Genomic DNA, 20,763 nt, shown 5'->3' on the forward strand with positions numbered 1-20,763 from the left:
TCAATTTTATAAATCAAATCCTCTAATTCAATATCATGTAAGTTTCAAAACATGCCATTATATCAAATTATATATTATATTACAAAATTTTACTTATAAATAATTAAACTAGCTAATAGATAATATGAATTATTCAATTACTTTAATTCTTCTATTTCTAGAAAGGTTGCCCGTGGTACTTTCGCTTCCTTCTTTAACACTTGCTCAGAATAACTCATAAGGCATGTAAATCTACACAATTAAGCACTGTATGTCCATTACAAATTAACTATAAGCATTATTAACACAATTAAACTAAATTAACTTTAATTAAATACCTAATCACCTTCCATAACCCTTCCACAACATCTATTAGACTCCACACAATCCATAAATATTTTCCATACTTTTAAACTTCTTAACTTAGGTTAGATTAAGCTTATAACATTAAAACTCAACTATTAATCACCAAATTAGTCAAAAATCTTATTTTAACTTTCAAAAATCTTTTTATAACTAAAAGGTAAGAAAACAACTCTTAAAAACTTCCCAATTTAATTTCTTTATATCCTAAACTAAGAGAAATTAAGATAGAATAGGAGAGTAGGAAGGTACAAAACTTATTTAGCAAGTAACAAGCCTAAACTAGCTCTCAAGTGGTCAAAATTCTTACTGTAATAGAGCTTAATTCTTTCTCCTTCATGCTCTCTATTTTTCCTTCCATTTTCTCTAAAAATCACAAGCTAACCATATATTAAAGGTCAAAATTTTGGCTCATGCGTCAGGACTCATTATAAATATGTTGCAATACATGGCATAGTAAAAAAATTTTCACTATAGTTCACATGCTTCATTCTGAATCGCAATTCTTCCACTTAATCTTGTTCAAACAATTTCCTAACAACTCAACATGTCAATTTACCGTCTAAAACACTGTTAATTTAATTAGTTCATTAATTTACTAATCTATCATTAATTAGCTTAACATGTCAATTTACCATCTAAAACACTGTTAATTTAATTAGTTCATTAATTTACTAATCTATCATTAATTAGCTCAACATGTCAATTTACCATCTAAAACACTGTTAATTTAATTAGTTCATTAATTTACTAATCTATTATTAATTAGCAAATAGTTTTCATATTAAAAGTTTAAAATGTTAAAGCGGTCTAGGCTTCTCTTGGGTAAACATTTAAACCAAGGTTTGTTATATATATATATATATATAAGAGGTGGAATTCAATCCATAACTACTTGTCTAAATAATAAAATATTTTTTTAAGAAAACTAATTAAATAACATTGAGTTATAAAAGTGAAGACCATATATTAGTTACCGTGTTTTATTTTATTATTTAAAAAAAAAAAGCTCAGAAATGATGGTTACGCTTAGGCCAGGTAAAAGAAGGATCTTATTTCTCAATGATCTGAATATTGAGGGGGAAATATTTGTAAAGAATTGCTTCTAATTAGATTGGACAAAACTCAATATGACATAATAACATGGGATATTAAATAATTGTATCAAAAAATTAATGAAAAACGTAATAAACCACTAAGGTTGGGTTAAGTGGGCTGCTCGGTGCCTCCTAAATGAGACTATGATTTTTAATCTTGTAAATGAAGAATAAAACATATGATAAAAATTATTCCAGCTTAACAATACTCGAGCCAAATGCTGAACCTTAGAAAAGAGGCTAAAGACGCATATTAAAAAAAAAAAAAGTTAGTTTTGTGTCTGAAAATATTATGTTGTTATAATTACCCTAATAAAGCTTTCCTATCACAAGACACCTCTAATTACTTCACTGTAATTAAGAAAATGTGATTGAGTTATATTAACTATATCTAAAATTTAAATAAACTTTTGATTTTAGTCCTATTTGAATGAAAAGTTTTAAATTTATATTACATTTTTTCCCGCAATTAATGAGCTTAAATTAAAATAATATTAAAAAATATAATTAATATCACATATAATAAAAACCAATTAATATCCTAGAATGAAGGAGTATAATATAAAGGTAAAACATAGTTATTGACTCATATAATTTCATTAAATTTTATTTTAGTTTTTATAATTTTTTTAATATTTTTAAGTTTTATAATTTTAATAAAATTGGGTAATATTTTTATTTTAGATCTAACAATGTTAAATTATAAGATTAGAAAGAATAAAAATATTAAAAAAAAGTATAGAAATTAAGAACAAAATATGATAAAACTAGAAACACGAATAGATAATTTTTTTCCCTCATACAAAGAGTTGTTGGGTAATAAATTCAGTGCCACCGAAGTGAACAGGAGAGTAGTAAATAAATAGTTTTTGGCCACAAAATAAATACTAAATATTCATTAATCAGAAACTCACGAGAAAAGGAATAAAGAAGAGGAAAAAGCAAATTGGTTCGCTGAAAACAGAGACGCAAATGCACCACGGACGCATCTTTTTCCCCGCAAGGACGCGGGCCATGGCAATCTCTCTCTAAAGGACAAACCGTGGCTCTACCACAATCTCCACCATTCCCATTCTTCCTTTCTTCGCCCCTGTCTGCTCATTTTCCTCTACCCTTCCGCTCTTTCTCTCTATCTTCTCCATCTCTTCACATTCTGATTTTCTTCTCTCTTTCGTGATCTCTCCCTGCGTCAATTTCGTACCATGTAGATCTGCTTCCAACCCTCTTACTTCAAATACGCATCGAAATTTCTGAGCTTGATCTCGGCCTTACTTCCCAATTTCTCTTTTGAACAATCTATAATTTTATTCTCTGCAATGTCCTCCCTTCGTCCAGATCTAACCTGCAGAATCTACCCGGAACCCGATGTGGTCGAAATTGATCATTTCGATCGCCTCCCAGACTCTCTGCTTCTCCTGGTCTTCAACAGGATCGGCGATGTCAAGGCTCTTGGTCGGTGTTGTGCTGTTTCCCGTCGATTCCACTCTCTAGTGCCCGAGGTTGAAAACGTCGTCGTTCGTGTGGACTGTGTTATATCCGACGACGATTCTTCGTCTTCTGCGGCTTCGTCAGACAAATCTCGTGGCCCCTTCTCTAATCTGTTTCGGTTAGTGTTCGGAGGAATTGTGAAGCCCCTTCAAGCTCTGGGTCAATTGTTAGGTCCCAGAAGGGCTTCTTTGAGTACAGGTTCTTCGTCTTCGTCGTCCTCGCTTGCCGTTGGGAGTGAAGACGTGGAAGGCGAGCAAGGCGGTGTAACCCATCACTCACCTACTCAAGTTTTGAAGAACTTCAATGAGATTCGGCTTCTTCGAATCGAGCTTCCCAGTGGGGAATTAGGAATAGATGATGGGGTTTTCTTAAAATGGAGAGCTGATTTCGGGTCAACTTTGGATAATTGTGTAATCTTAGGCGCTTCTTCGGTCATTCACCCAAGAAAGTCTTTGAATTCTCAGGATGAGAATTCTGATGCCTCAGGTGGCAACTATGGTGGTGATGACAATGGAAGCATACCTGATTCGTTTTACACTAACGGGGGTCTGAAACTTAGAGTTGTTTGGACAATCAGCTCTTTGATTGCTGCTTCTGCAAGGCACTACTTGTTGCAGCCAATCATTTCAGAGCATAGAACATTAGACAATTTAGTTTTGACAGATGCTGATGGGCAGGGTGTGTTATATATGAATAGGGATCAGCTGGAGGAGCTGAGGGTGAAGCCTCTTTCAGCTTCTTCAGCATCAAAGAGGACTCTTGTGCCTGCCCTCAGCATGAGGCTTTGGTATGCACCCCACACAGAATTGCCAAATGGGGTTGTTTTGAAGGGCGCAACCCTTGTTGCAATTAGGCCAAGTGAGCAATCCGCCATGGGGAAGAAGGAAATGTCTGATTTGTCCTGGGTTTCAACGGCATTTGAAGAGCCTTATGGGACTGCCGTGAGGATGCTGGTGAAGAGGAGGACCTACTGTCTTGAGATGAACTCCTTCTAATGCGAGTAATAGGATAGAAGGTATATTTTATTCGGCACTCACTGTGCAAGTTGTGTGTTTCCAATTCAACGTTTATAATATCTAGCTAAACTGCTAAAGACATGCCGGTTCAAGAGATTTGTGAGTGTTTTTCACTTGCTATTTGACTCTGCCATAACCCCATGCTTGAAAGGCGTCTTTGTCAAAGGGTTCTGCTAGGTGTAGATATAGTTTCTTGATTCCATAATAGAGTTAATGATATTGGAGATCTCACTTTTTTATCACGTCAATTGTTTGTTAATTTCTAGAGAGTGATAGACTAGTTTAATATCTTTTTTTTTTTATTGCTTTAGAAGTGGGATAATGAAGAAACATAAACAGATTTGCCTGGGAAAATGTCATCATTTGATTCTGATAAACTCATTATCTCCTTATTTACATATTGGGATTTTTGATTTGGCATTACTCTACTTTCGTTCTTTTATTTATTATTTGTTAAAGGAAGTTTTACCACTCTTATTTACTTGTTTAGACATGGATTTTATTTTCAGTGAATGAATAGGGGAACTTGAAAGTTCATGACTGAAGGAATTAAAAGTTCAGCATCCATGGAGTGGAGTGGAGTGGAAGCAGGTCCCTTGCTTGATCAGAACTCTTTTCTACCTCTGAAAGTGCATCCTATAGTTGAATGGCTTTTAAAGGGGTTGGTGTCAGTGTCATTCGCCTATGTTTATCTGAACTGATGACTAAATGCATTTGCTGGTTGTTTTTAGAGGCAATACCTGTAAGAGTTCTGGCACACCTGCATCTAGATGATGATCTTGTGAAAGCTTTGAGCTTGTAGTCATTTACTCTTCCAGTTATCCATCTGTGAATATTCTAGGTTTTTTTGGCTTGGTATCCTTTTGTGAAATATACATCTGAAGTTAAAGGAGCAATGCAATTTTCTTTATCTGTACTGGTCAAAAGAACTTGCTCAGGTTTCGAGCATATAAATAGATGTAAAAAAGCAGATGAAGTTGTATTGAATTCCATGGTCCATTTATCTGCATTTAGATTCCCTTTTCTTTTTATGTTCAGGGATGCTCTCAGCCATGGGATGATATGAAGGGTTTGTTTCTCCCCTAATGGCTTTGTGCATATATTATTTTAATCCCTTGGTTTTACCCGAGGAGATTCAAACCCAAGTTGTCAAGCAGCTTGATTCTGCTTCAGATTGATAGCCTCCATAATCTTTAATTTTTAAACCCAATAAACAGCATTGTGATCCTGCTTTAGTTGTCAAGAGGCCGTTGGAATTGACTTATTTTATTATTTAATATAAAGCATATGAATTGTCAACTCTGATGAATCTGGTTGCTGATTACATGGGTGCAAAGTGCCAGCTTGGTAGCCTTTATTTTGGTTAGGGTGGTCCCAAGGCGTAGGTGAGGGGCTTTAAGAGAAGCTCTGCATTTGTAGTTGCCCCTAATGCCTCATATATTTATCCAAGTAATTTGTAGTGTAATGATAGAGACAGTTGCGTAGAATTCTCAGCACCTTAGTTTATTTATCTCTTTTATTTGGGGGAAAAGCGACCCATTCATGGTGGAAGGTACTCTTAAGGTACTTTGAATTTAATTATATTCTCAATAAGTTAGTTAATTGTTTTTAAAATTGCATACTCTTTTTATGTTTATTGTTATTTAATAGAGTATTTCACTCACAAAACCTTATTAATTATACCCCTTAATTAGGAATTTTTTTTTAAAAAAAATATCATCAATTGTATCTTGAAGGATCCAAAATGTCTTGTATTTTTTGACATTTTATCTCAAAAAAATGCCATATGTTTTTTAACTTTAGGAATATATGATTTGGGTAAGAAGCCAGCCATGGGCATTTAAAATGCTGAATAAATTTTTATGCCCCAGGAATTAAAATAGTGACCAATAGGTGTTGGTCTTAATAGAGTGTGAACTATAATTGTTTAAGTATAAGGTCTTATGTTTGAATTCATGTAAATGTAAAAAACACGTTTGAGAAAAATATTTTAATTGAGCTTAACAAAGCTCGGATTTGATTTGACACAATCTTATAGTCATATAAGAAAGAAAAAGCGATGTTTATAGGGAAGTTGGGAGACTTGGAGTTAGAGGTGAAGTATCGTCTCTTTCAAAATAGGATTAGGATAAAACGTGGAACAAGTATATAGTATTAGTAGGTGATTTAAGCAATTGAAAACAGAGGTTGAAATCGTTAGAAAGTTTGATGAAGTCATTTTCAACACAGACGAAATAGCTTTCCATTCTGAACAGAATCCAACAGGCTTAGCTGGATCACGTCCATGTTTGGTCAATGAACAAGGAAAAGATCTTTGAAAAAATTATATTCATATCTCACATAAAAAAAATTAATTACTACTTAATTACTACTTAAAATTTTATAATAATTAATTTCTTTATGTAAAATTTGAATATAATTTTTTCAAAATCATATTTTGCATCTCCATAGTTCAATTATCACTGAACTTTATAATAATTCATTCCCTTATGTGCTACTTGAATGTAATTTTTTCAAGATCATCTTTTGCTGTTGGAGCTATTTTTCCAACCAAATTACAAGTTTCAAAGGTTTTTTTGTTTAAAAAGGGATGACTGAAAATAAATTTAAATAGTTTAGATTTATTATAAATAATAACCGTGATGGACCCAACTTTTTGGTCAATCATATGTCTAGTATTTTTCATTCGTCCAGCCAAGCAAATTCATGAATGTGACCTTATGGTATACTGTGTCTATCTATATATGTTATGCATTTATTATGTGGCACTGGTATGCAAATGCAATGTTTCGTGCCCCTACATTTCTTAAAACAATCTTTCTTTTTATTTTTATATATCACGGAAGTTTGATTATTATGTCACTATTTCAAAAGAAATTAGTCTTTTACCATTGATAAAAGATATAAAAAAAAAATAAATCTAACAATGCGGCCCCAATTCTCACACATAAATAAAAACACGAAGTAAACTAAATTTGTGTAAACTTTACCTTTTGTACCTTGAGAAGATTAATCTTCATTGTTAATGGAGGATACTTATAGTCTTATAAAAAACACACTAAATATAGCTACATATAAAAAAAAATTTGACATACTGACATTATAATTGTTAAAAAAAACTAAAAAAAATTCCATGTTATGAATTATTCATGTTATGGCGATGATACATCCAAACCAAGAGCCAAATAGGGTCCCTTTCAAGAAAGCTTTTAGACTAATGCATCCAAGTTGCGGAATGTTACAGGATAAGTTGAGAAGGATAAACCAATAATTTACATGCCAAGACAGGTACGAATATGAGAAAGATCATAAAACTAATTTAAAATATTAGTCTTTAATTATTGTTATTATTATTTGTTCCTTTCAAACATTCCACATGCTAATTTTTTCTCTCATCTGAAATAGGGATGTTCATAGGACAGAACAAAATCAGGAGACCCCTGTCCAATATTCATATAAATCAGACAACATTGAAGAAAGATTTAGAAAATAACATTTATTAAAATTTTAAAATATATAATTTATTAAGTTTAAAATCAAAACAATACAAGTACATAAATCATTTAAAATTAATTATTGAATTACATTAATCATAACTACACATTATGATAGTAATTACAAGTGATATCTAGGTTATAAGAACAGTACCAATAGGTAAGCCAAGTGCAATATTAAATCATTGTTCTTCTATTTTAATTGAGATATGCTATACTAATTACTTTTTTAAAAATAAAGCAAGAAATATACAATAAAAGTTATTAAATAAATAGGTATAAGAATAACAATTTTACAATTAAAAATGCATTTTGTAAAGTACTTGTTCAAAACTAATAGTCAATTATGATCGAAACATGATCAAATTTCATATAAACAAAACATTTTATTGAACCAATGTACTAGTCCAATGGCTTGTTAGTTTAATTAGTTGGGCTGAGCTAATTTTCAATACTACATTATTGTAACAATTTTTGTAACATATTGACATGTCTAAAGCCCTCATTCATGATTAGAATATTCTTGATAAGGGACAAGATAATCCTACAACTTCAATTTCAGGTCTTGGCCTTATAATGGACAGGGTAGCGTTAAAATCACAGGTTTTAGCTTCTTTTAGGGACTGATTCATTATTTCATTCACATATTCTGATCTCAACCAGTGGTATGGTCGTATGGACAATTTCAAAATCATTGGAGAAAGCCAAAAATAATAACTTCAAGCTTCTTTTACATTTCTCCAGAAACAGGGATATGCAACACGCATAGATTAATTAATATAGATAATTATATATATATATATATGTATCCAAATACTGAACTTAAGTGAATGATACTTCAAATTGATCAACACATGAATACCAACACCCGGTGACAACATTGTACCATCCGATGTAGCAGCAGCAAAGACAAACCGTGGGCCATAGCTTGCATCTAGTGCTCTAGCTTTTGGTCCTATATGTCCAAAAATATCACAGAAATGTTCAATATCGACAGCCTATAACTACGTTTACTTCAACATTATATAAAGACATGAGAGTGGGGTAAACAAAAAATGGACGCACCAAGGCCTGTTCAGTACCAACATAGGGCAAACCATGACAAGGTGGGTACTACAGATAGCGTTGTAAAATCAGAATCTTATACTTCAATATGTTAGAGAAAGAGAAATTTCATCTACTATATTGCTGCAGAAATTTGGTAAAAATGTAAGTAGTTTCATGCTTTAAGATGGGAAGGAAAATAAAGTTTAGAACTAACTTCAACAGAATCTAAAAGAAGCAATCTCAATCAGCCATCAAGGGGCGGAAGAAGCCATGGATGCAGCCTAACAGCTTTCTTAAATAAAAGCACATTCAAATTCTAATAGCAACTCCTGTTCATGTAGACAAGCATCTTAGCTCACTGTACATTTGAAGACACTAGCTTAAACTTCAGATAGGGACTGAGAATGAAAAGATTTGAACAAATAGAACGCTTTAATGAAAATCATGAACTGATTTCAGATATAGTTAACCATCATATTAAGAATTTCAGGCTTCAAGAAGCTCAATTACCAGCTGAATTTGGAGCTACTTACTCGACAGCTTATGAGTGACCAAAGGAAGCTCATCAAGTGCCAATGAATACTGGTCCACACAAGCTAAGGACTGATCTCATATTCTATAAGGGCGTGGGTTCAAATCTTGCTCCTAATGAAAAAGAACGGTAATTTATGAGTATATTTAGAAGTGCTTTTTAAACCTTTAAGTCTGCCCTAATCCTTATGAATCCTAGAGTTCCAACAACTAAATTTTTGTACTAGACAATGAGTTCAAAACATTGAAAATTTTTTAGTATTTTTCATAAGCTTAAAATCTTTTTGCATCAAGGTCAGTTTCGTGACTCTTACATGACACGAATCTGTGAGATTCTAATGTAGAGTTCATAGGCCAGAGCATCTATAACCTCACCAATATTAGGAATACGCTATGGCTCTCCCAAGAACACAAGGTTTATTTATATCACTTTGTTTTGTCATTTCAATTCCAATTAGTAGTCTTTTGCTCTCTCGATTCCAATTGAGTTGAATCATCACGGCATCTGTTAAGCTGGCAATCTTTTTTTTTTTTTGAACTCTCATGACAAGATAAAAACAGCACTCCCCATCTTGATAGATTGTGTAATTTACTCTCTCAACTTTCAAAGTTGACCAGTGACCCTCTTAAAATTTCAGCCTTCTACAAAATAACCTATTCTTTAGTTTTTTGTTTTTCATCCAAATTCCAACACTACTTATCCATCTAAACCCAATATATATATATATATATATACCCTCTCCGTACCATAATATAGGATATTTTTATTGATTATTTCATTAAAAAAATGGTCTATCAGAACTTGAATTATCATTATTAAGGCATTTATATAGAGTATTTAAAGAGGTATAATTAAAAAAGTGTACAATATTTTAAAACATTAAAGTTTTAACTAACTCTTTTTAGTAGTACCATGAACTAGTTATCAATACTTTATATTGTAAACAAGAGCGAGTATGCATCTAACACGCATCTAAGACATTCACAGTCATTGAGGCCACTATCAATATGAATGTGTTCTTTCTATTTATAGTGCATTGTTGATCAATATGCTATTTGAGTTACTTGGGAATCAAACTCAATAAATTTATTGGGTCAAATCCACTCTCGAAGTAAACAAGTAAAGAACATTTATATAACATGTTCAACATGAATGCAAGTATAAGGATGTCCAAGTTAATCATCAAAAGACAAACTATATTTCCAAAGATTAACAATAACATCAATGGAAAGTTCACTTCAGTTATTTTTACAACTAACAAGAGGGAATGTTAAGTTCAAGTGCTCTTAGAGAGTGAGGGACCTTAAATGCTAACATTATTTTGTTTGTGTGTATATAATACAGGATTAAAATCATGATAACATCATTCAAGCCATCTTTTGCAAAAGAAAGGCTCAAGCCAATTTCCTCAAGCTCAATTCATGCACGGTACATTACCTAACCTAAACGTAAAGGCTAAAGCTATATGAATCATAACTGGATATCGACTTTTAACAAACAATTTTTTTTTAAAGTGAAATCATTATTTGTGTTTCAATTAAATTTACACACACACACATATTCAATAATTCAAAAATTATTAGAAAAATCAAACAAAAATGCCAAATTGAAATATTTAAATGTATTGGCGGTTGTTAAATAATGACTTTTTGGGTAATTATGTCGTTACTGCTGCATTCAATATTTATTTATAATATTTTCAACGTTTCCTTGTAGTGATAATAAAGTATATTCATTACATATCTGCTTTTTTACATTGTGAATTTTCCTTGCATGATTATCATATCATTTACAATATTTCCAGTTAACTATATCACTAATCATAAGTTTAAAAACATTAATAATAATAATAATAATAATAATAATAATAATAATACACCAGGTTCCAACAAATCACGGAAAGATTCGTTTACTCGAAAGATCATATAGTTGAGATCTTGAGTTACACAAGATAAAATGGCTTAAACCTAGGCATAGACCACAACCCATAACATTTGCAGAAGGATCAGCTGACAATAAACCAGCAAATTTTCTGCCTTGTTTATTACTAGTTGTAATTTATTTTTACTAAATTTGAAAAATGGGACATGTGTTGGGTTGGGTCAGTATTAAAGTAGTGTATATTAATCATTAGTTACGAGAAGTTGTGGTTCTTGAGAGAAGCGATGAAAAAGATAATACTGGTCCTATGTACTATATGTAATTACCAAGTGCATTACAGTTAAGCCTACACTAATTTCCTTAAAACTCGGATTTTTTTTAAATTTCCCTCCTGAGTATGACCTAACCTGGTTGAGAAGTCAGCCTACTCCTTATGAGAAAGCTCCCCTTTTTACTATAATTCTCAATTCTAAACCAATCCCAACAACTGCATTCTAATATATTCCCTCTCTCCCAAATTATAAAATACTTTTTGACAACATTTTACATATAATAAACTTAAATTAAATACATTTAAAAATTTTACTTTTTTAAAATAAAAATATAAACTTTTAAAAATATTCTTAATTTAATATATTGAAAAGAAATAGGGATGGAAGTTAAATAGAGAGAGAGACGGTAATATTAAAATAAGTCTTAATCTTTTTAAAATATCTTATATTTTAAAATGCCAAATCTCCTCTCTAAAAGTATCTTTTAACTTTATATAATACAATAATTATAATAAAATATTTGGCCAAAATATTATAATTATAATACAATAAAGTGTCCCAAGCTAAAGCGCTGACTAATCCAGATCGAGTATGCTCAAAACCCTTTCAAGTTCAAACTCAAGGCTTCCAATTAAACTGGTATAGCTAAGATATTCTTTAAGTAAAATGTGTCATGTTTACACATATTTATAACATAACATACTCTTTTCTAAGGTAACATGTTAAAAAATATAAGGTATTTTAAGAATTAATTAATATAACCTTTTTTTAAAATATCTTTAATTAGGGGTGTAATTATATTTATAAAGTTTTCTAAATGAGATAACCTATTGAATAAAGATAAATATAAAAAAATATGTAATTTTAAATGGCATTAACTAGCTAATGAGAAGTGTAAATTAACTAAAAAATCCTTATAATTCTAAGCAGACGGAGTAATTAATTTCTTTTTTTAAAATACATGAAGAGTTAAATCCTGGACCTCTTCTTACACCTTAATCTACCCCTTACCACGAGAGAATATAATGAATTTCCATTTTGAATAAAGTATATGCATTCCCTCTGGAATTTTGAGAAAATCACAATTATAATAGACATCCCATCTATTTTTATAAATTATACAGTATTCCTTAAATATATAAAAATTAAGTAAATAAAATTCCTGTAGATGTTAAAATGATCCAAACATCTTTCCTTTTTTCCTAAAATAAACACAAATTTCTTGCGGAAATAATAATAAGTATTTATATTTAAATTTTTGGGGGAAAGGCCCTGACTTTGAAAAAAAAGGTAAAAAGAAATAGCAATGAAGCAGTAAAATCTAGCACTAAAAACAAGGCCCATATGCTAGTGACTAGTGAGCATGCAGAAGCAGACAGTGCGCCGAGCAGAGTAATGTGGGAGCAGACTTGGGAGTGAGGAAAACGAATTGGGATTGCAAAACCAAAACGCTATTCCTATTTCTTCGCACTCCCCTTACTTTCCTCTCTGCGCAAACCCTGTCACCTCCAAATCCGCCATTCCTCAGACTCACATGACCTACTACGTCCTACTCTCCCCTATCCCTCGCATGAAATCAATCAATCGTCCCATGATCCACACGACAATCTCCACAGATACAACAAAACCACACCAACATTGTTTATTGTTACCAACAAAGCAGCCTCAGCCCCTTCACCCCTGCAAAAGCTACGCTACCATATGGCATCTAGGAAGAGCCAGTCAACCAGACCATGTTCAACGTACACACCCACCCTATTTATTCATGTTTTGGTCAAGCCTGGTCAAAGTTAACTGTTATGGAACAACAGTAGAATTATCATTATAATATCTAATATGCGGACTTATTTTGAATGTACGTGTGAAGGAACACAGATTGAAAAGACACAAACACGGTGGACATATAATTAAAAAAAAAAATTAATTTTGTCTTACCGGGAAGACGATGGATCGCGAGAAATGGGGTGTGGTCGATCGGAAGTCAGTTCTTCCCCTTCCCCTTCTGGTCTGAATGCCGGCTTCCGTCGCCGTAGCAGAGTTGCAAGCGGCCATCTAATTCGGGCGAGAACTGGTGGTGGTTGTTGTTGTGATTCTCCATGGCCGGAGCGGCGGCGGCTCCGATGAAGAAAGGAAAGTTGGACGATCCGTCTAAAGGTGAGAACCTCTGAAGATGATGAGGCAGAAGAGACGGAGAATTGGACTGAAGGGTCCCCCTACTATTGTTGAAACCAGCAAGGCCGCCGGAATTAGAAGAAGAGATTGTGAAGTTAAGATTGTACTCGCTGCCGGCGCCACTACCTCCACCGCCCCCTCCGCTGGGGGTCTGCGACGACGTGACCACTGTCGGCATTAGATGGTCGGGAATGAACGAGAAATGCTGAAGCTGATCTGAGTGGTTTTCACTTTGGACTCCGAAAGGTGCAAGCGACATTGCCTGAACAAGATTGTTCCCCTGTTGGATCTGCCCTGAAAACCCGGAAGATTGATGATGCTGGGTTCTTGAAGAAGACGAACCTCCCAGAAGCTCCGCGCCGAAGTAGTCCATGGGCGCTATACTCCATTGATGCCTAGCTCCTTTGTTGAACAGATCAGCCTCGTCACTCCGATGATGATTCTGTTGAGCGGAGCCGGTGGGGCTAGTAGTAGTGGCGGGAACTCTAGTGTTTATCCCACCGGTGAGAAGCTCAGTGAAAGAAGTTTGAGCCATTGAGATGACATTATTATTCTGAGGATGAGCAATATTGCAAGATTCATCATTCTCTTTCTCCTTCTCCTTCGCCGCTCTCTCCCTCGCCCTCTCGCGGGCCTTGACTCGAATCTCTGTCCTCGAGAGGGACAAGCCGGAGCCCTTGCTCGTCTCCGACGTGCTGCTACAAGCAGACTTCGACAAGGAAAGATTCTGACTTTGATTATTTTGATTCTGTTGCTGATGGAAACCAGCTTCACCATCTCCGTCTGCATCAGCTGAATCGATACATTTCTCACCTCCTCTCTTCTCATCGCTGGGTTGCTTCGGCGTCTCCGGGAACGTATTGTTCAGAGAAGGGAGCTCAGAAATTGCATCAGACGCTGCTTTGATTAGCCATTCCACGGCTTTACTGGGCTGATCGTAACCCAGACGATCTTGAAGGTCGTAGAATTGGATCGCCGTGGTGACAGAGAGCCGAACCCTTCGGTCTCTTAAACCCTTGGAAGTCATGACCTTGCTGTGCCGATCCTTCCCGCCGGAGGCACGAGAAACCCTAACGATTCTAGACGAGTGGTGTTGCCAACTGTGGAATCGGTTGCTGCTTCCATCACTACCTCCTCCACTTCTTTTTCTGAGGTCACCATTTTCTTCATTAATATTGGAACCTATCTTGTTGGAGGAATTGTTTCTCGCACTTCCATTTTCAATTCTCGGGAATTTACACGCTTGTGCTTGAATCCCATCCTCCTCCATACCACAATCATGCCTTTTGCGCGGCTCAAGCTATAGAAGAAACCCTCCTTCCTTGTCTGTTATTAAACTCACACTTTAGAAGAGGCACAGAGGGGTTAGAGAGTGAGAGAGAAGTTTTAGAGAGAGAAGGAAGGAGAGTGCAGGTGGGGTTGGTGTGTCCTTTGCATTGATGGTGATAATTCAGACTAGTCTGGGTTTGTAGGGATAAAAAGGCCTTTTTTTTTTTTACGCTCCGATATATCACAGTCCAAGTCAGGAAGGAGAGGCCCTCGTTCAAGCTTTTTTGCAGTTGCAGAGAACGCTTTCAAAAGCAAAGCCTGAGTAGATCTCAGAGACGCAGCAGCTCCTGCAAAAACCAAAAGCATTTCAATTTTCAACCACAAAAAATAAATAAATAAACAAAATATTTTCAGAAAAACAAAAAAAAAAATCATATGCTTAAGTAATAGTGTAATACGTATATGGTAGTAACTAAGTGCACATTCTCAGACTCTCTTGTTGGTTATTACAAAACAGACAAGATCAGACAGTGGCATTAATTTAGCTCAGTACTTCAAAAACGAAAGCCTAAGCGTAGATTATTAAAGAAAAGGTAGATCGAAATGCTTAAAGATGAAAACTGACCACTAGCTTTTAGGACGTACCTTCGATCTGGGCCGTTCTGATTTGTTGATATCAACCAAAAAGATCAAAACTTGCAGAAGGTCTCGCCCATCCGGACCAACCCTTTTAAGCTACTATTGCATTTATGAAGCTTTCTTTCACCCTCCTTAAAAATAGCAGAGAGGTATTGCATCTCATTAGAAATAATAAACCAACATTCAGCTTTCTTGCTTTAATTTGAAGGATTATGATGGGGCAGAGCCCGTAACTCTCAGATCTGTCTGTGTGTACCTAGAGATTTATCAACGAAGCAAAGACAAGAAAATCCTGCGAATAACTTGAGCTCATTGAAAGAAATTACATTTTCAGATCAGACCAAAACTCGTACGGGCTCAAATGAAAATCGGAGAGCCAAAAATGGAACTAAACACGAAGAAATCAATAAGTTATTGAAGTAGCTTCAAGGTAAGGAGATAAAAAAAATAAAAATAAAAATGACATTTTTTTTTCTTGATTTCCCAAATGGCCTCGTTTGCTTCTCAACCTTCGGATAATCCAGAGAAAAAAAAAATGGAGCTTGTTTAGCCTCTCTCCTTCTATCTCTAGCTGTCACTCTTCAGCCTAGAGCGTAAACAAGAGCTCAAATCTTCCATAAAACTATATAACGCAAACTGAAGCAATATATATCTGTGGAGTTAGTTAACTGAATTAAGAGTTGAGATTGACACTTACAGTGTTTTTGCTGATCCCTTGGCACACGAAAAATGCAGTAGTAGAAGGAGGGAGAGGGGAAGAGAGAGAGAGAGAAAAACAGTTTCTATTTTCTAGGGTTTATGGAGAGAATGGAAGGAAAAAGCAGTGAGGAGCGAGGACGAAAGAGAATTGGGTGAGAAAGGATTATGAATTAAGGTGAGGAGGAAGGAGGAAGAAGGAGAAGATGGTGGGTGGATTGTTGATTTTTTGAAGGTGGGTTTCTGAATCAAAATCCATTTGCATTTGCATTACAAAAGTCTCCAGGGCTTATCGGGAAAAGGAAGAAAGACACAGCGCCGTTCCAGATTTTATGCGCCTGGCCACATCTTTACATCTGGCCCTTCCTTTTCTCTATTTTACTGTCTTACCCCTTCACTTACTAACTTATCATAGTACTAAAAATCCTGCCAGCTTAACTAAAAATTTTGGGTTAATTAAAGTTCTGGAAATGCAAGAACATTGACTTGATTGAAACTGAGTCTGGTTCCCATAAAAATCTTTTTTACTCGATGTAAGACAAGCCCAAAACGTTAATTGCTTTAATAAAAAAATCGAATTAAATTCGTTGTTGGAAAAATATTGAATTAATATCTTCATCAAGTCAATGAAATATTTAATTTATGATTGGGACTGCGGTTTTTTTTAAAATGGGTAAATTTAACCAATTCAATGACGAAACAAATTTTTACAGTAGAGTAAGCATCTTTTCTATAAAATTTAATTTCCGTACCCAGATTCACAATAAAATCGTTCTCACACAGGCAAAAAGAAATTTCACAATAATTAAAATCACTCATTCTTGATCGCTTGATTTTTAATAAGCTGGTCGCAATATTAGCTGCTGCTTTGCCATCTTACAAAAATGGCAACCAATATTTTATTTTCAGAATCAGATAATATCGTTGAGATCAGCAAATTAAAGAAAATAACTCAATTTATTTTCTATCTTCTCAAAATGTTAAATTTTTGCCATAAAAACAATGAAAGAAATCCATCAACTTTTTCCATATACAAATATTTAATAGGAAGAATCACATTCAAGTACACTCAAAAAAATTATTATAGATAAGGACTAATAACAAGTCCATTTGAAAAAAAAACAAATTATATTACTCATTTTAACAATAATCTATTTCATATTGTTCTTGCCTATAAATAATTTCGTGAGTGGTTCTTAAATGTGATTCTATCTATTTAATATTAGGTATCATTCACTTCTACTCTTCTTCTTCTTCTTTTTTTTTCTAAGATATCCACAAAGTCACAGTCATGAGACTAATTACACAAAAAATCTAAGCACCATTTTATTTTTATTTTATTTATTCACAATAGTTCAGCCCATAACTTTATTTGAATGACATGAAGTTTTTTAATTGACTCCACCGGGTTGATGGATCTTATAAATAGAAAAAAAAAATTGATTTTAGCTTAAACTGAGTGGCCATGGTTGAGTTCATTTGACAGTAAAACAACTTCAATAACTATAACATTGAAAGAAATATTATCAAAGAAAAAGTTGGTATATTAACAATAATGTTTTCATAAAGATAACATTTATAGAGGATGTAAAACGAATTTTCAAAGAAGAACATTCACGCGTAAGTTAACAAAATTTTAGTGAACATCAATGTAATTTACCTTTTTCCAACGAGCGTAATTTACTACTGTATATAAATTATTTATTATTATTTTTTTTATTACTGTTATGGATAATCTTTGTCATTATTCAAAATTCCAGGACTTATGGCTATTTGTATTTGTCTTCACATCCTATTCTTTTCATAGCTTGCCCGATTAACGTTTATTTGTTGGCTTTGCATCAGCATTTATATAATCTAAACCATATTATTTAACTATCAGTTTTCATTTAGGTTTGATATGTCTTTTCTTTTCTTTCTTTCTTTTTTTTTCCTTTTTGGAGTGAGAGATCTAAGCCCGAGCCTAATACATCAAAGCGACAATTGTGTTACAAGGAATAGGGACATGTATTTTCTTATGGAACAAATAATGCTGTCTGATAAAAATGAAGTATACAGATGTTAGATTAAGTATACAGGTGTGATAAAAATGCATATTTGACTCTTTAAATTTATAAATAAAGTATGTTTTCAATCTTTTAATTCCAACATCATTAACTCATCAACAGAAAATGACAACTCTACAATTTTAAATGCCAACAAAACATGTTCAAATGCTAATATATCAATTTGAATTTTAAAAATAAAATTTATTAGATTAAAATATTATATTTGAGATTTTTTTTGGCATTTATAATTGCAATGTCATCATTATTTTTTACTAATGAAATTAATTATATTAGGGACTTAAAAATATACTTTATAAAATTAAGGATTAATTAAAATTTATTGTAAACTTAAAGGACGAGAAATACACTTTTAACCGAGTTTAATTTACACTAGTTGCCTTAATTTTGTACAAATATATGTGGCCATAACATAACGCAACCATCAACCTCATGTTTCTAAAACTATACACACGAACATATAATGCATTGAAATTGGTGGATGATTATCTAATCATGGTCATTTAGTACTTAATGAGCAATGCACCTCTTCCAAGCAGCCAAGGTGTAGAAGTAGTGAATAATATCATCAAACACTTCAATTAATTGACAGTTCAAGAATTTAAGATGCTGCCTTTGATGTAAATTACATCAATCTCCTTCATGAAATAATTAAAATATAATATCTTCGAGTGTATATAAATCTTCTTGAAGCCAAAATATGATGACTTACTATTCACTAGCTTCGCAACCTTAGTTCACTGGAAATTTGGAAATTGAATTGAATAGAGTATATGATCATTAAATATGTTACTCTCTCCATTCAAATTTATAAAGTATTTTTAAATCAAATTACATCTCCAATGAGTGAGTTAATTGTTTTTAAAATTACACTTTATATCTATATTTTTCTTTATTTAACAATGTCTCAGTTAGGAAACTTTATTAGTTACATCCCTTATAAAGAATTTTTTTGAAAAAAAAAATATTAATGATATTAAAAGACTTAAAATATCTTATATTTTTAAATATGATTAAAGTATAAATCTATCTTTAAAGTTTTTATAGAGACGTATCTCATATCCTCGAGTGTTTTTCAATTTGGTACATTTTCTTCCAACCATTAGGGTTTGATTATGTTGACCATTATTTGCCTAGCCAGCAACCACATGGCATATTTTAAGAATTAAAAATCAAAAGAAAGAAATAAAAAACAAATCCATGTCGTCAAACACTCCTGTGTGGCAAATTAAGTAGAAATCAAGCATACTTTGGACACGAGAACAAAACCAAAATAAAAAAGGGAGAAGAGGGGAAGAATCTAGAGAACTTTGGACTCAAGGACATCGAACGAAAATAAAAAACTTGAACGTCAAGACATAAGGCTCAATCAAGCTTCAACAAGAATAAGAATGGCGCTATGCATTCGATAGACTTAATCGATCGAAATCGATTCGATTATTGAGGTCTTTCTCTTCGTCGCCTTCGATCTGGATGCTTTGAGAAAACCCATTATTGATGTGAACTACCTGACAAGTGCAACAAAACCATAGCATACCATCTATTGTTCATGAGAAGAAGAAGAAGAAGAAGAAGGGATCTTGAATTGAGATTGTCAATCTCTGCTAAGCATCTCAAAGAGGTCAGATTGGAACGTAGAACAGTTAATCGATGAGGGATAAGGAGAAGAATTGATTTCCAGATCTAATATGGATTTTTTTCCTTTTTTTTTTAATTTTTAAAATATTACAAATGGCTGCCAACCTAGCAAACTTATATAGGTCAATGCAATCAAATCCTAACGCAGGACAAAATTATACCCAATTAAAGAAGGATGTTGGGATGAAAATGTGCTAAAAAAAATTAAAGATATGAAGTGTGCCTCTGTAAAAATTTTGAAAAAAGATTTGTATGTTAACCCTTTTAAATATGATACTTTAAAAAAATATCTTATAATAATAAACTTAGGGAGAATTACGGAATTCATAATTCATCCATTCAATTAAGAATTAGGCTAGGATAGGTACTTGATCGAGAAGATTTAAAAGCAAAAAGGTAAATGAAACGAAAAAATGAAGAATAAAATATAAATGAATGCAAATGGATACAGATGAACAGACCAAAATAACCCTCCCATATAGAATGCACAAGCAGAAGCCCTACTTGAAAAGTGGGTAGGGTGGTAATTCTGAAGAGGAGGGAAGGGTAGATACGTAAATAGAAGTACATACCTGAAAGGGTTGAGAGCAAAAGCTTTTCCCCCGACCCCACCTCCACCAAAACGCAGTTCAGTTCAGAAGCACGGAGTCACCTCCAATAATTCACTGAACTTTTGTTAAAAGAAGAAGATATTTTTGGGGGGTTAAAGTCTAATGATGATGCTTAATTAAGATTACATAAAGCGGTCCATGATTTAATTAATTAATTAGCCTTAGATTTAGTTGTCCGTACGCACAAATGATGTGGGTCTATGGGACCAAATCTTATTCTTAAATACTTTTATGACCCAAGTGATGTGCAATGTACTTGCCCAAAACTGAAAAGCACCCCATTCATGCTGGCAGCCAATTTCCAGACATACCATTCACATCAATCCTCTATTTTTTTAAAAAAAAAAAACACGACAATTTTATCTTTAAATATAAATTTATTAATATTTAATATTAAATTTATTTTTTATTAAATTTTATCCCTCTATGTTTAGAAATGTTGCAATGTATCCCTCCTGTTAATTAATTATTTTTGTGTTGTAAGGTTTAAATTTTCTCTCATA

At 33.2% G+C, this 20,763-nt stretch overlaps 2 protein-coding genes across 4 annotated transcripts; one reads left to right on the forward strand and one right to left on the reverse strand.

Annotated features, from left to right (window-relative positions):
* The first annotated feature begins 2,399 nt into the window (after positions 1-2,399).
* On the forward strand, positions 2,400-4,930 carry LOC129284960 (F-box protein At5g46170-like). Its single transcript, XM_054920484.1, has 2 exons — positions 2,400-3,942; positions 4,453-4,930. Exon 1 carries the CDS (start codon positions 2,756-2,758, stop codon positions 3,920-3,922), a length of 1,167 nt encoding a protein of 388 aa, XP_054776459.1. The 5' UTR covers positions 2,400-2,755; the 3' UTR covers positions 3,923-3,942; positions 4,453-4,930.
* Positions 4,931-8,148: 3,218 nt separating this feature from the next.
* Positions 8,149-16,266, reverse strand: LOC129285799 (transcription factor TCP2-like). 3 transcript variants are annotated; one of them, XR_008587304.1, is made up of 6 exons: positions 15,947-16,266; positions 15,256-15,380; positions 13,105-14,957; positions 8,699-12,949; positions 8,503-8,550; positions 8,149-8,392 (listed from the first exon to the last, which is right to left on the reverse strand). XR_008587304.1 is itself a non-coding variant. In XM_054921693.1 (4 exons), exon 3 carries the CDS (start codon positions 14,609-14,611, stop codon positions 13,151-13,153), a length of 1,461 nt encoding a protein of 486 aa, XP_054777668.1. In that variant the 5' UTR covers positions 14,612-14,957; positions 15,256-15,380; positions 15,947-16,264; the 3' UTR covers positions 8,149-8,392; positions 13,105-13,150. The 3 variants fall into 3 exon arrangements, 1 of the variants encoding a protein (XP_054777668.1); XR_008587303.1 differs by lacking the exon at positions 8,699-12,949; XM_054921693.1 differs by lacking the exons at positions 8,503-8,550; positions 8,699-12,949 and having other exon boundaries at positions 15,947-16,264.
* Positions 16,267-20,763: the final 4,497 nt, after the last annotated feature.

Source organism: Prosopis cineraria, unplaced genomic scaffold, assembly GCF_029017545.1.
Source record: "Prosopis cineraria cultivar Desert tree isolate PC_DT_omini unplaced genomic scaffold, ASM2901754v1 PC11, whole genome shotgun sequence".
NCBI classification, from domain to species: Eukaryota; Viridiplantae; Streptophyta; class Magnoliopsida; order Fabales; family Fabaceae; genus Prosopis; species Prosopis cineraria.